This window comes from Armigeres subalbatus, chromosome 2, assembly GCF_024139115.2.
Source record: "Armigeres subalbatus isolate Guangzhou_Male chromosome 2, GZ_Asu_2, whole genome shotgun sequence".
Lineage (NCBI taxonomy): Eukaryota > Metazoa > Arthropoda > Insecta > Diptera > Culicidae > Armigeres > Armigeres subalbatus.
The window spans coordinates 362,782,648-362,794,853 of NC_085140.1; the positions used below are offsets into that span (position 1 = coordinate 362,782,648).

Genomic DNA, 12,206 nt, shown 5'->3' on the forward strand with positions numbered 1-12,206 from the left:
TTGATTTCCCACATAGCAGCTTCACGTTTTTATTTCAAATGGTATATCCTTGCTGTCAGTAGCGGCGAAGTTAAAAATACCCCAAAACTCGTGCTTCATCGACCATTCCAACAAAAGCAGCCAAAACCTCTTCAGCATTGGGTATGATCTGATCAGCCGGTAAAATGAATCCGTACTGCACTTGATCACGGAGCTCGAAGGTGTATGCGAGGGGAATTCCTGCTGCTCCATAGGCCCAATCAACCGAAATACCCGATGCCACATCTAAAATACAAATTTGTCAAATATAATGCTTAGATCGTTTTACGATCAACAACTCACAGAGCACGTCAGCTGTCGTTCCTGCACGATATGGTGTATTATGCACTTTATACATGTCCACCACTCCTCTCCTTGCAATTTGCATCAAATCATTGTAGTTGGACGGATATGGAGCATTGGTGTATCCAAACGGTACCAGAACGTACTGACCCCGTGAGTGCACTGTCAAATAGAGTTTGAGCTTATCCGCGATTGATCGTACGTAATTGGAGATCGTCTTCACTTCAATCTCCGATTCGGGATACTCTCCGGCGTAGACGTCCGAGCAAGGATTGTTGGAGGTTCCACCGTCTGATGAATTAAACAAAGTGATCAATGATCAAGTAGAAAATAGATCTATACCACGTCAGTAGTCTATTGAACTTCAATACTATCTACTTACTGCTCCATTCAAAATCAAAGTTTCTATTAGGATCGGCACCTTGACAAAGCACTGTATACGGATAACGCGTTTTTCTCCACAGTCGGTTCTGCAATGACATAAATATGTACCTCATACTTTTACAAAATTGAAATGTTCATACCACAGTATGAGTATAAACGAATCCATCCGGATTTGCGACTGGTATAATATACCAATCATAGCTCTCAGCCAGCTCACGAACTGCTGTGCTTTCAGACGTCAACAGCTCGTTCAATATCCACGTTACGGTGGCCGATGTTATCCACTCGCGAGCGTGTATATTTGTTTCGACGAAAATTCCAGGATTGCCTTCCTTGTATGACAGCTTGATGACTTTGAGTTCACGGCCCTCGTAGGAATGACCAATGGTTTCGACGCTCAAAACGTCGTATTGATCATCCAAATCATCAAGCCATGCATATATCTCATCAAGGGTGTGATAATCTTCCCACCCGAATGCAGCGCGCTTTGCACGGTTCGATTGCTCATTGTCTATGGCACTGTAAATGAAACCGGTGATTAAATTTAAAAACAAAAATAAAATGATGGACTTACCTTTGAAGATTCGTTGAGATTAATTCTGAATTTAATTTTAGATCATCTAATAAAAAATCAAAATCAGCTTGCTTTTCTGGTGGAACTACCATATGAACGCTCGAATTTAGAGCCAAAGGAACATCTATAAAAGTAAACTAAAAACCAATGATCAATAATTTTGTACAACGATTTCAAATCGAACAAACTACTTCATTTGGTATAGTCTCCAAGTCCTGAAGAATCCGCAACTGTTCCTCAGTTTTAACAGTGACGGAATAAACACGATGATGATCGAAACGCAGTTTATTCGGTGTGCTGTAAGCTGCACCGAACAGTACTAGTGAACAGACCTCTACCGACGGGGCGACTATCCCCGCCGGTGGGCCGCGCGGCGGCACTGGATTTTCGAACTACAATAAAAAACCCCACTCCGGTGGTGGTACAAATCCGACTCTTTATTAACTTCCATTTAACTTACAGCTAAACCTACTTTATGTTGACATTTTTTTCTCTCTCTTTACTTAATGACTCTCTCACACATAACGGTTCATTTAGAACCTTGCCAAGTGCTGTATTTTGCTTATAAAGCAAAAGTAAGCAGACTTAAATAACAAAACCCTGTTGCTGGGCGCAAAACTCTTTTCTAGCGCGGGTCGGTGCCAAGGTAAACTGACTCCGCATAAAAGATTGTGACGAATCCCCCTAAAGGAATTTAAGTAGTTGGGGTCGTCACATTACCCCCTACCCAATGAGTTGAAAGTGTACTTGAAAAGATCACTTTCAATTGAAAAGTAAAGGGTTGAGTTCTAAACTTTATAGCAACTTGGTAGAACTTTGCAATATTTTGGTACACTTTTCCCTTTTTGGATAACTTTAAGTATCCAGATCCATACAAAATTCTATAAATGTACTCCCCTTTTGTTTAATTTTCTGGAGGGTGTTTTCTCTCTCCCATAATATCCTTTTAAGGAGGCATAATTCTCCTCCTGCAATATCTCTTTTTATTTCTTGCTATAGGAGGCATGACTCTTCTCCTGTAATATCTCTTTAATTTCTTTCTATAGGAGGCATGACTCTTCTCCTGTAATATAGTATTATTTCTTCAAATAATAAATCTTTCTATAGGATTATATCCTCCTTCATTATTTTCCCTTATTAAAATTTGGCAAACTAATGTGCCAATATGAACATTTTCATACGTTGTATATAAAACCCACTTTTAGAAAAATGTACCATGTTGTTGTTTTCAAAAATGGCACATGAAAATACTGCAACTCTACCATATTATATGACTTTCGAACATTTATCCAAAAATTAAAAAATCGATGGCTCCCTTTTCGGTCAAAGGCCAAGCAGAGTCATCGCATCACCCCCTTCCCAATCAGCTCGTGGTGGAATATGAGGGTCCATTTCCCTTTCTGATGATGGAATGTGAGAGTCCATTTCTCTTTCCCAATTTAAAAGACAGCTAAAGTAATGGTTTTGATTAAAAAACCAAGCTAGCCGTCATATAAAAAAAAAAGATTGTCCACCAAACTAGCGCTTTAGGAGGATAGATTCCAATGTTTCCATCAATTCATATCTATTTATGGTCATTAGAATGCATTGCATTATAGTAGTAATTGCGGCTTTAGCCGAAACGAAGCCGAAGCGCAATAGCCTGACGGAATACCTGCCGATTCCCTGTTCCTCCTTTGAAAGAAGAAAAAAAAAATTAGCAAAAGATTCCTTCTTTGAAAACGTTATAGTGAAAACCAAGGCTCAAAATAGTCCGTTATTAAAAACAAAAAGGCTTGAGAGAGACTGAAATTTCAAAATACAATTAGTCAAGATCCATTTTTTAAGAGAGAGAAAATTGTTCACAGTTTTTTTTTTATTTTGAATAATTTCATAATTTAAATTTTTCAATAACGTGTTCAACAATAATATAACAATACATTTTTTTTTTGAATCGTTCTACATACTACGAATTATACGCTGAATGTTTTAAACTGTTTAGTCTTTTACTGTTTGAGTTCTTCAATGTGTGTTCGTTTGGGGCAATAATCTGATTAAATTCTGTTAATTAATAATAAAACTCAATAAGCAACGTGCTCGACGTCACATACACTCGAATGATTTTTCTGTACATTTGTATCGCGTAATTCCGCTGCTTTTTACTTTCAAAATAAATTTTCTCGATTAAAAACACTTATTCTTATATGCTAAATGTTGGACTCAACGTGCTTCTGTTTCTTTGCAATATCACTTGAACGCATAAAAAGATTCACTTTTACACACAACTTTTGTTGTTGAATTTAAAAAGATGTTTCACTAGTAGATAATAATAATAAGCGTCAAAAAATACGCGCAAACGAAACAAAATCCGCAGTTAAATTATTAATACAAAAACTTATTATAAGACGTCCAGTTGTAAACCAAATGCATATTTTTCTCTGAAACTTATAAGAAAATACTCGCGTTCAACTAATGAAAGTATTGCACTACACTTAGAAGATAAAAGAAGACAAAAGGCATACTTATCATTTAAATCACTTTCTCGGATATCCTATCGAAGTCGAAGCTACTAGAAACCACCTGCAACAGAGGATTCACCAGGCTTACGTTGCGTGCTGGAACCTTTCTTCTCCGTCGGCAGCTGGACGTTTCCTCGTGGCCGCAGACCCTCACCCAAAGAGTGCACAGTTGAACCATCTTTTGTCGCAAAAGCACTCGTTTCTTCCGTGCGTACTACGCAAGCGAATCCGTAACTCGACCAGAGAACTACATCACCATTCACATTTGTTGGGTGTGATATCCGGAACGTAGGACAATTCCCGGCTTCTTCACCTTTGCATATTAAAATCCACTTAGCTGTAGTTCATTGTAAATCAGGATCTGATGAAAACTCAATTTTTTGTCGTAGAAACGAATGCCCGTGGTCGTTTCGCAAGCGCCACTTTTCGCTTATCGCCATTTCAAAACAATTACACTCAGCTGTTTTCGTCGCAATTAATTGATGATCCAATTTTACACTCAAGCTTTGCACAGCATAAAGGCTCTTCGCGCTTCGTTGCTTCTTGTTTGCTCACTTCAAATGTTCTCTTTGTGAAATGTTATCCTTGGGGTTTTCATTGTTTGTCACTAATGTTCACCAAACTCTCGAAACTCACTTAAATCCATATAAGTCATTATTTTCGCACCGCAGATTTTTTCTGGCGTACCGGCGCTTCACACAAAGCGCTTTCCGCTGTCACCACAATGAACAGACCTCTACCGACGGGGCGACGATCCCCGCCGGTGGGCCGCGCGGCGGCACTGGATTTTCGAATAAAAATTAAAACACCACTCAGTTCGGTGGTACAAATAAGACTCTTTATTAACTTACATTTAACTTACAGCTAACCTACTTTATGTTGACAATTTTCTCCCTCTTTACTTAATGACTCTCTCACACATAACGGTTCATTTAGAACCGTTGCCAAGTGCTGTATTTTGCTTATAAAGCAAAAGTAAGCAGACTTAAATAACAAAACCCTGTTGCTGGGCGCAAAACTCTTTTCTAGCGCGGGTCGGTGCCAAGGTAAACTGACTCCGCATAAAAGATTGTGACGAATCCCCCCTAAAGGAATTTAAGTAGTTGGGGTCGTCACACTAGAAGTAATATCTCCAGTGTCTTCATCGTGACTGAAACCGTCTATCTATTATTTGAAGTAGACCAATTAAGAAAACTGAAATCAATTGCTCCGGCTTATGTGATAACCAATCAGATAAAACCATGGTTCCCAGAAAATGCAATTTCAATGGGTAAATTTTGTAACTGTATCTGCTCAAACTGAAAATTTTCATGAATCAATCATCAATAACACATCGCTATCAGATCTCCGTACTAATCTATAAAAAGCAATGTCTATTTTCTGTAATCTATTTAGTCAGAAAAGAAGTGTCTAATAATCATGAAGCGAGGCTCACTGATATTGCTCTTACTTGTTGTCGGCGTGTGCGGTACGTTAGGTGAAAAAGTGCGTTTCGATAGCTATCGTGTCTATGAAGTGTCTATTGAGAACGATGAGCAACTCCAAGTGCTGCAATATTTGGAACAGTTCTCGGATGGTGTAAGATCTTCTGCGGTTTAGAGTTATTGGGAGTGCGTCGTTGATATTGACTTTATACCATTCACAGTACTCGTTCTGGGAGTCTCCAGTACAAACAAACATGAATCTCAGGATAGTAGTTCCTCCACATAAGGTCGGAGATTTTGGAGAAATAACGGAACGGCTCCAAATGAAAAATACCTTAATGGTCCAGAATCTTCAAGAGTAGGTTATAATTCACAAGAAAACTAGTCAATCCAACTAAGGCTTCAATCCTTCTATTTAGATTGGTTGACAATGAGCAACCACAGCGTAGTAAACGTGCTGGTTTCGACTGGACTAGCTATCACACCCTGGATGAAATTTACGAATGGTTCGTTGAACTGGTTGAAACTTATGGTTCTATACTCACAATTGAATCTTACGGTTATTCTCACGAAGAACGTGAAATGAAAGCCATCAAGTTGTCCAAAAATACCGGAAATCCAGGCGTGTTCATAGAATCCAACATCCATGCCCGCGAGTGGATTACATCTGCTACTGTCACATGGATTCTGAACGAACTGTTAACATCCACCGATCCTGCTGTTCAAGATCTAGCCGACAACTATGACTGGTATATCCTACCAGTTGTTAATCCTGATGGCTTAGCTTACACCAAAGATGTCAACCGAATGTGGCGTAAAAACCGCTACCCCCACTCTATTCTATGTTACGGAGTAGACATGAATAGAAATTTCCCAGGGCATTGGATGGGTATGTGTTGTGTAACCATGATATCAATGTTAATCGCCATAACAAATTATGCATTCCAGAGGGAGGAGCTTCCAGTAATCCATGTAGTGATACGTATGCTGGACCTCTGCCGGGATCGGAAATTGAAACGCAAAATGTTATCAATTACTTCCTAAAGTACAAAGACCAAGTTGAAATTTTCCTATCTTTCCATTCATATGGACAGTACATGTTGTTCCCATTCGGCTATGAAGGTGCTGAAAAATCGGAACGCTACTACGACTGGATGGACATGGCCGAGTCTGCTGCTATTGCACTCAGCCAGAGATACGAGACCTTATATCAATTCGGAACGACCTCGGATGTGCTTTGTAAGCAAACTTTTTTTTTTCGATAGTTCACATCTCTCTAAGTGATTTCCCTCATCTTCAGATATTGCCTCCGGTTCGTCACCTGATTGGGCTCATGGGGAACAGGGCACTCCGATTGCATTGACATATGAGTTCCGCGATAAAGGAGCCACCGGATTCATCTTGCCCGCCGAACAGATCATTCCAAATGCCCAAGAGGTACTGGACTCGCTAGTTGCTTTCTTCCAAACAGGCAAGCTGTTGGGATATTTCCAGCGCAGCGCCAGCGCTAAGTGAACAATTGCCGCATTCAAAGTGACAAGCCGAAATGAGATAAGATTAGACTGTCGGTGCATGCCGAATCGATAGACAACTTTACTCGTCGTAAAAATAGGAGGATTACAAATGATGTGAATGCATTGTTTTAGACAATCGTCGATAACCACTCATAGCGGCAATAAATGATGTCTATTTTATTTATTCGGTTGAACGATTATTCAATGACTTATCACAATTTTTTTTTTTTACATAGTTCGACCAATTGATTAAAAAAACCCAGATTAATCCACCTAGCGGTGATGATGCCTTTCTCGTGCGGTAAAAAAATAGTATTTTGGGCATTACTTCTGAGCCCATTGTCCGATCGGGCCAATTTTCAATAGGAAATAATGAGACAATATTCTGCGTCGAATTCAACCTGTTGCGAGAAATCGGTTCAGGGTAAGTGCATTAAAAGTGAGCGAGACTTTTTTACGCGCTTTTTTATGAGAAAAAGTATTATAGCCATAACTCCCAAGCCCATAGTCCGATCCGGCCAATTTTCAATAGGAAACAATGGGGCAGAATACTGCGCCAAATGCAACATGTTGGGAAGAAATCGGTCAAGGGTAAGTACAAAAAAGTGAGCGAGACTTTTTTACGCGCTTTTTTATGAGAAAAAGTATTTTGGCCATAACTCCCAAGCCCATAGTCCGATCCGGCCAATTTTCAATAGGAAATAATGGGGCAGAATACTGCGCCAAATGCAACATGTTGGGAAGAAATCGGTCAAGGGTAAGTACAAAAAAAGTGAGCGAGACTTTTTTACGCGCTTTTTTATGAGAAAAAGTATTATGGCCATAACTCCCAAGCCCGTATTCCGATCCGGCCAATTTTCAATAGGAAACAATGGGGCAGAATACTGCGCCAAATGCAACATGTTGGGAAGAAATCGGTCAAGGATAAGTACAAAAAAGTGAGCGAGACTTTTTTACGCGCTTTTTTATGAGAAAAAGTATTATGGCCAAGCCCATAGTCCGATCCGGCCAATTTTCAATAGGAAACAATGGGGCAGAATACTGCGCCAAATGCAACATGTTGGGAAGAAATCGGTCAAGGGTAAGTACAAAAAAAGTGAGCGAGACTTTTTTACGCGCTTTTTTATGAGAAAAAGTATTATGGCCATAACTCCCAAGCCCGTAGTCCGATCCGGCCAATTTTCAATAGGAAACAATGGGGCAGAATACTGCGCCAGATGCAACATGTTGGAAGAAATCGGTCAAGGGTAAGTACAAAAAGTGAGCGAGACTTTTTTACGCGCTTTTTTATGAGTAAAAGTATTTTGGCCATATCTCCCAAGCCGATAGTCCGATCCGGCCAATTTTCAATAGGAAATAATGGGGCAGAATACTGCGTCAAATGCAACCTGCTGCGAAGAAATCGGTCAAGGGTAAGTACAAAAAAAGTGAGCGGGACATTTTTACGCGCTTTTTTATGAGAAAAAGTATTTTGGCCATAACTCCCAAGCCCATAGTCCGATCCGGCCAATTTTCAATAGGAAACAATGGGGCAGAATACTGCGCCGAATGCAACATGTTGGGAAGAAATCGGTCAAGGGTAAGTACAAAAAAAGTGAGCGAGACTTTTTTACGCGCTTTTTTTTGAGAAAAAGTATTATGGCCATAACTCCCAAGCCCATAGTCCGATCCGGCCAATTTTCAATAGGAAATAATGGGGCAGAATACTGCGTCAAATGCAACCTGTTGCGATGAAATCGGTCAAGGGTAAGTACAAAAAAAATGAGCGAGACTTTTTTACGCGATTTTTTATGAGAAAAAGTATTTTGGCCATAACTCCCAAGCCCATAGTCCGATCCGGCCAATTTTTAATAGGAAATAATGGGGCAGAATACTGCGTCAAATGCAACCTGTTGCAATGAAATCGGTCAAGGGTAAGTACAAAAAAAATGAGCGAATCTTTTTTACGCGCTTTTTTATGAGAAAAAGTATTATGGCCATAACTCCCAAGCCCATAGTCCGATCCGGCCAATTTTCAATAGGACATAATGGGCAGAATACTGCGTCAAATGCAACCTGTTGCGGAAAAATCGGTCAGGGGTAAGTTCAAAAAAAGTGAGCGGTACTTTTTTAGGCGCTTTTTTATGAGAAAAAGTATTTTGGCCATAACTCCCAAGCCTATAGTCCGATCCGGCCAATTTTCAATAGGAAATAATGGGGCAGAATACTGCGTCAAGTGCAACCTGTTGCGAAGAAATCGGTCAGGGGTAAGTACAAAAAAAGTGAGCGGGACTTTTTTACGCGCTTTTTTATGAGAAAAAGTATTTTGGCCATAACTCCCAAGCCCATAGTCCGATCCGGCCAATTTTCAATAAGAAACAATGGGGCAGAATACTGCGCCGAATGCAACATGTTGGGAAGAAATCGGTCAAGGGTAAGTACAAAAAAAGTGAGCGGGACATTTTTACGCGCTTTTTTATGAGAAAAAGTATTTTGGCCATAACTCCCAAGCCCATAGTCCGATCCGGCCAATTTTCAATAGGAAATAATGGGGCAGAATACTGCGTCAAATGCAACCTGTTGCGATGAAATCGGTCAAGGGTAAGTACAAAAAAAGTGAGCGAAACTTTTTTACGCGCTTTTATGAGAAAAGTATTATGGCCATAACTCCCAAGCCCATAGTCCGATCCGGCCAATTTTCAATAGGAAATAATGGGCAGAATACTGCGTCAAATGCAACCTGTTGCGAAGAAATCGGTCAGGGTAAGTTCAAAAAAGTGAGCGGTACTTTTTAGGCGCTTTTTATGAGAAAAGTATTTTGGCCATAACTCCCAAGCCTATAGTCCGATCCGGCCAATTTTCAATAGGAAATAATGGGGCAGAATACTGCGTCAAGTGCAACCTGTTGCGAAGAAATCGGTCAGGGGTAAGTACAAAAAAAGGGAGCGGGACTTTTCTACGCGCTTTTTTATGAGAAAAAGTATTTTGGCCATAACTCCCAAGCCCATAGTCCGATCCGGCCAATTTTCAATAAGAAACAATGGGGCAGAATACTGCGCCAAATGCAACATGTTGGGAAGAAATCGGTCAAGGGTAAGTACAAAAAAGTGAGCGAGACTTTTTTACGCGCTTTTTTATGAGAAAAAGTATTTTGGCCATAACTCCCAAGCCCATAGTCCGATCCGGCCAATTTTCAATAGGAAATAATGGGGCAGAATACTGCGTCAAATGCAACCTGTTGCGAAGAAATCGGTCAAGGGTAAGTACAAAAAAAGTGAGCGAGACTTTTTTACGCGCTTTTTTATGAGAAAAAGTATTTTGGCCATAACTCCCAAGCCCATAGTCCGATCCGGCCAATTTTCAATAGGAAATAATGGGCAGAATACTGCGTCAAATGCAACCTGTTGCGAAGAAATCGGTCAGGGGTAAGTTCAAAAAAAGTGAGCGGTACTTTTTTAGGCGCTTTTTTATGAGAAAAAGTATTTTGGCCATAACTCCCAAGCCTATAGTCCGATCCGGCCAATTTTCAATAGGAAATAATGGGGCAGAATACTGCGTCAAGTGCAACCTGTTGCGAAGAAATCGGTCAGGGGTAAGTACAAAAAAATGAGCGGGACTTTTTACGCGCTTTTTTATGAGAAAAGTATTTTGGCCATAACTCCCAAGCCCATAGTCCGATCCGCCAATTTTCAATAAGAAACAATGGGGCAGAATACTGCGCCGAATGCAACATGTTGCGAAGAAATCGGTCAAGGGTAAGTACAAAAAAAGTGAGCGGGACATTTTTACGCGCTTTTTTATGAGAAAAAGTATTTTGGCCATAACTCCCAAGCCCATAGTCCGATCCGGCCAATTTTCAATAGGAAATAATGGGGCAGAATACTGCGTCAAATGCAACCTGTTGCGATGAAATCGGTCCAGGGTAAGTACAAAAAAAATGAGCGAAACTTTTTTACGCGCTTTTTTATGAGAAAAAGTATTATGGCTATAACTCCCAAGCCCATAGTCCGATCCGGCCAATTTTCAATAGGAAATAATGGGCAGAATACTGCGTCAAATGCAACCTGTTGCGAAGAAATCGGTCAGGGGTAAGTTCAAAAAGTGAGCGGTACTTTTTAGGCGCTTTTTATGAGAAAAGTATTTTGGCCATAACTCCCAAGCCTATAGTCCGATCCGGCCAATTGTCAATTGGAAATAATGGGGCAGAATACTGCGTCAAGTGCAACCTGTTGCGAAGAAATCGGTCAGGGGTAAGTACAAAAAAGTGAGCGGGACTTTTTACGCGCTTTTATGAGAAAAGTATTTTGGCCATAACTCCCAAGCCCATAGTCCGATCCGGCCAATTTTCAATAAGAAACAATGGGGCAGAATACTGCGCCGAATGCAACATGTTGCGAAGAAATCGGTCAAGGGTAAGTACAAAAAAGTGAGCGGGACATTTTTCGCGCTTTTTTTTGAGAAAAAGTATTTTGGCCATAGCTCCCAAGCCCGTAGTCCGTTCCGGCCAATTTTCAATAGGAAATAATGGGGCAGAATACTGCGTCAAATGCAACCTGTTGCAAAGAAATCGGTCAAGGGTAAGTGCAAAAAAAGTGAGCGAGACTTTTTACGCGCTTTTTATGAGAAAAAGTATTTTGGCCATAACTCCCAAGCCCATAGTCCGATCCGGCCAATTTTCAATAGGAAATAATGGGGCAGAATACTGCGTCAAATGCAACCTGTTTAGAAGAAATCGGTCAAGGGTAAGTACGAAAAAAATGAGCGAAACTTTTTACGCGCTTTTTATGAGAAAAGTATTATGGCCATAACTCCCAAGCCCATAGTCCGATCCGGCCAATTTTCAATAGGGAAATAATGGGCAGAATACTGCGTCAAATGCAACCTGTTGCGAAGAAATCGGTCAGGGTAAGTTCAAAAAGTGAGCGGTACTTTTTTAGGCGCTTTTTTATGAGAAAAAGTATCTTGACCATAACTGTCAAGCCTATAGTCCGATCCAGCCAATTTTCCATATGAAATAATGGGGCAGAATACTGCGTCAAGTGCAACCTGTTGCGAAGAAATCGGTCAGGGGTAAGTACAAAAAAAGTGAGCGGGACTTTTTTACGCGCTTTTTTATGAGAAAAAGTATTTTGGCCATAACTCCCAAGCCTATAGTCCGATCCGGCCAATTTTCAATAGGAAATAATGGGGCAGAATACTGCGTCAAGTGCAACCTGTTGCGAAGAAATCGGTCAGGGGTAAGTACAAAAAAAGTGAGCGGACTTTTTACGCGCTTTTTTATGAGAAAAAGTATTTTGGCCATAACTCCCAAGCCCATAGTCCGATCCGGCCAATTTTCAATAAGAAACAATGGGGCAGAATACTGCGCCGAATGCAACATGTTGCGAAGAAATCGGTCAAGGGTAAGTACAAAAAAAGTGAGCGGGACATTTTTACGCGCTTTTTTATGAGAAAAAGTATTTTGGCCATAACTCCCAAGCCCATAGTCCGATCCGGCCAATTTTCAATAGGA

The 12,206-nt window shown here is 40.5% G+C and overlaps 2 protein-coding genes across 2 annotated transcripts; one reads left to right on the forward strand and one right to left on the reverse strand.

Moving 5' to 3' along the window:
• On the reverse strand, window positions 1-5,037 carry LOC134217168 (zinc carboxypeptidase-like). Its single transcript, XM_062695945.1, has 7 exons — window positions 4,894-5,037; window positions 1,471-1,597; window positions 1,280-1,416; window positions 846-1,224; window positions 704-791; window positions 322-612; window positions 1-264 (listed from the first exon to the last, which is right to left on the reverse strand). Exons 1-7 carry the CDS (start codon window positions 4,920-4,922, stop codon window positions 71-73), a joined length of 1,245 nt encoding a protein of 414 aa, XP_062551929.1. The 5' UTR covers window positions 4,923-5,037; the 3' UTR covers window positions 1-70.
• Window positions 5,038-5,146: 109 nt separating this feature from the next.
• LOC134217167 (zinc carboxypeptidase-like) lies at window positions 5,147-6,895 on the forward strand. The gene is made up of 5 exons (XM_062695944.1): window positions 5,147-5,355; window positions 5,423-5,559; window positions 5,621-6,090; window positions 6,150-6,440; window positions 6,502-6,895. Exons 1-5 carry the CDS (start codon window positions 5,197-5,199, stop codon window positions 6,714-6,716), a joined length of 1,272 nt encoding a protein of 423 aa, XP_062551928.1. The 5' UTR covers window positions 5,147-5,196; the 3' UTR covers window positions 6,717-6,895.
• Window positions 6,896-12,206: the final 5,311 nt, after the last annotated feature.

What these genes read in the sequence shown, in the direction of transcription:
- LOC134217168 (XM_062695945.1), bottom strand. Translation starts at nt 4,922, where the DNA reads ATGAAGACACTGGAGATATTACTTCTAGT. An exon ending in TGGAGACTATACCAAATGAA is followed by an intron (nt 1,417 to 1,470) that starts GTAGTTTGTTCG and finishes ATTGGTTTTTAG; the next exon opens with TTTACTTTTATAGATGTTCC. An exon ending in TCGTTTATACTCATACTGTG is followed by an intron (nt 792 to 845) that starts GTATGAACATTT and finishes ATGTCATTGCAG; the next exon opens with AACCGACTGTGGAGAAAAAC.
- LOC134217167 (XM_062695944.1), top strand. Translation starts at nt 5,197, where the DNA reads ATGAAGCGAGGCTCACTGATATTGCTCTTACTTGTTGTCGGCGTGTGC. An exon ending in ATGGTCCAGAATCTTCAAGA is followed by an intron (nt 5,560 to 5,620) that starts GTAGGTTATAAT and finishes CCTTCTATTTAG; the next exon opens with ATTGGTTGACAATGAGCAAC. An exon ending in AACGACCTCGGATGTGCTTT is followed by an intron (nt 6,441 to 6,501) that starts GTAAGCAAACTT and finishes CCTCATCTTCAG; the next exon opens with ATATTGCCTCCGGTTCGTCA.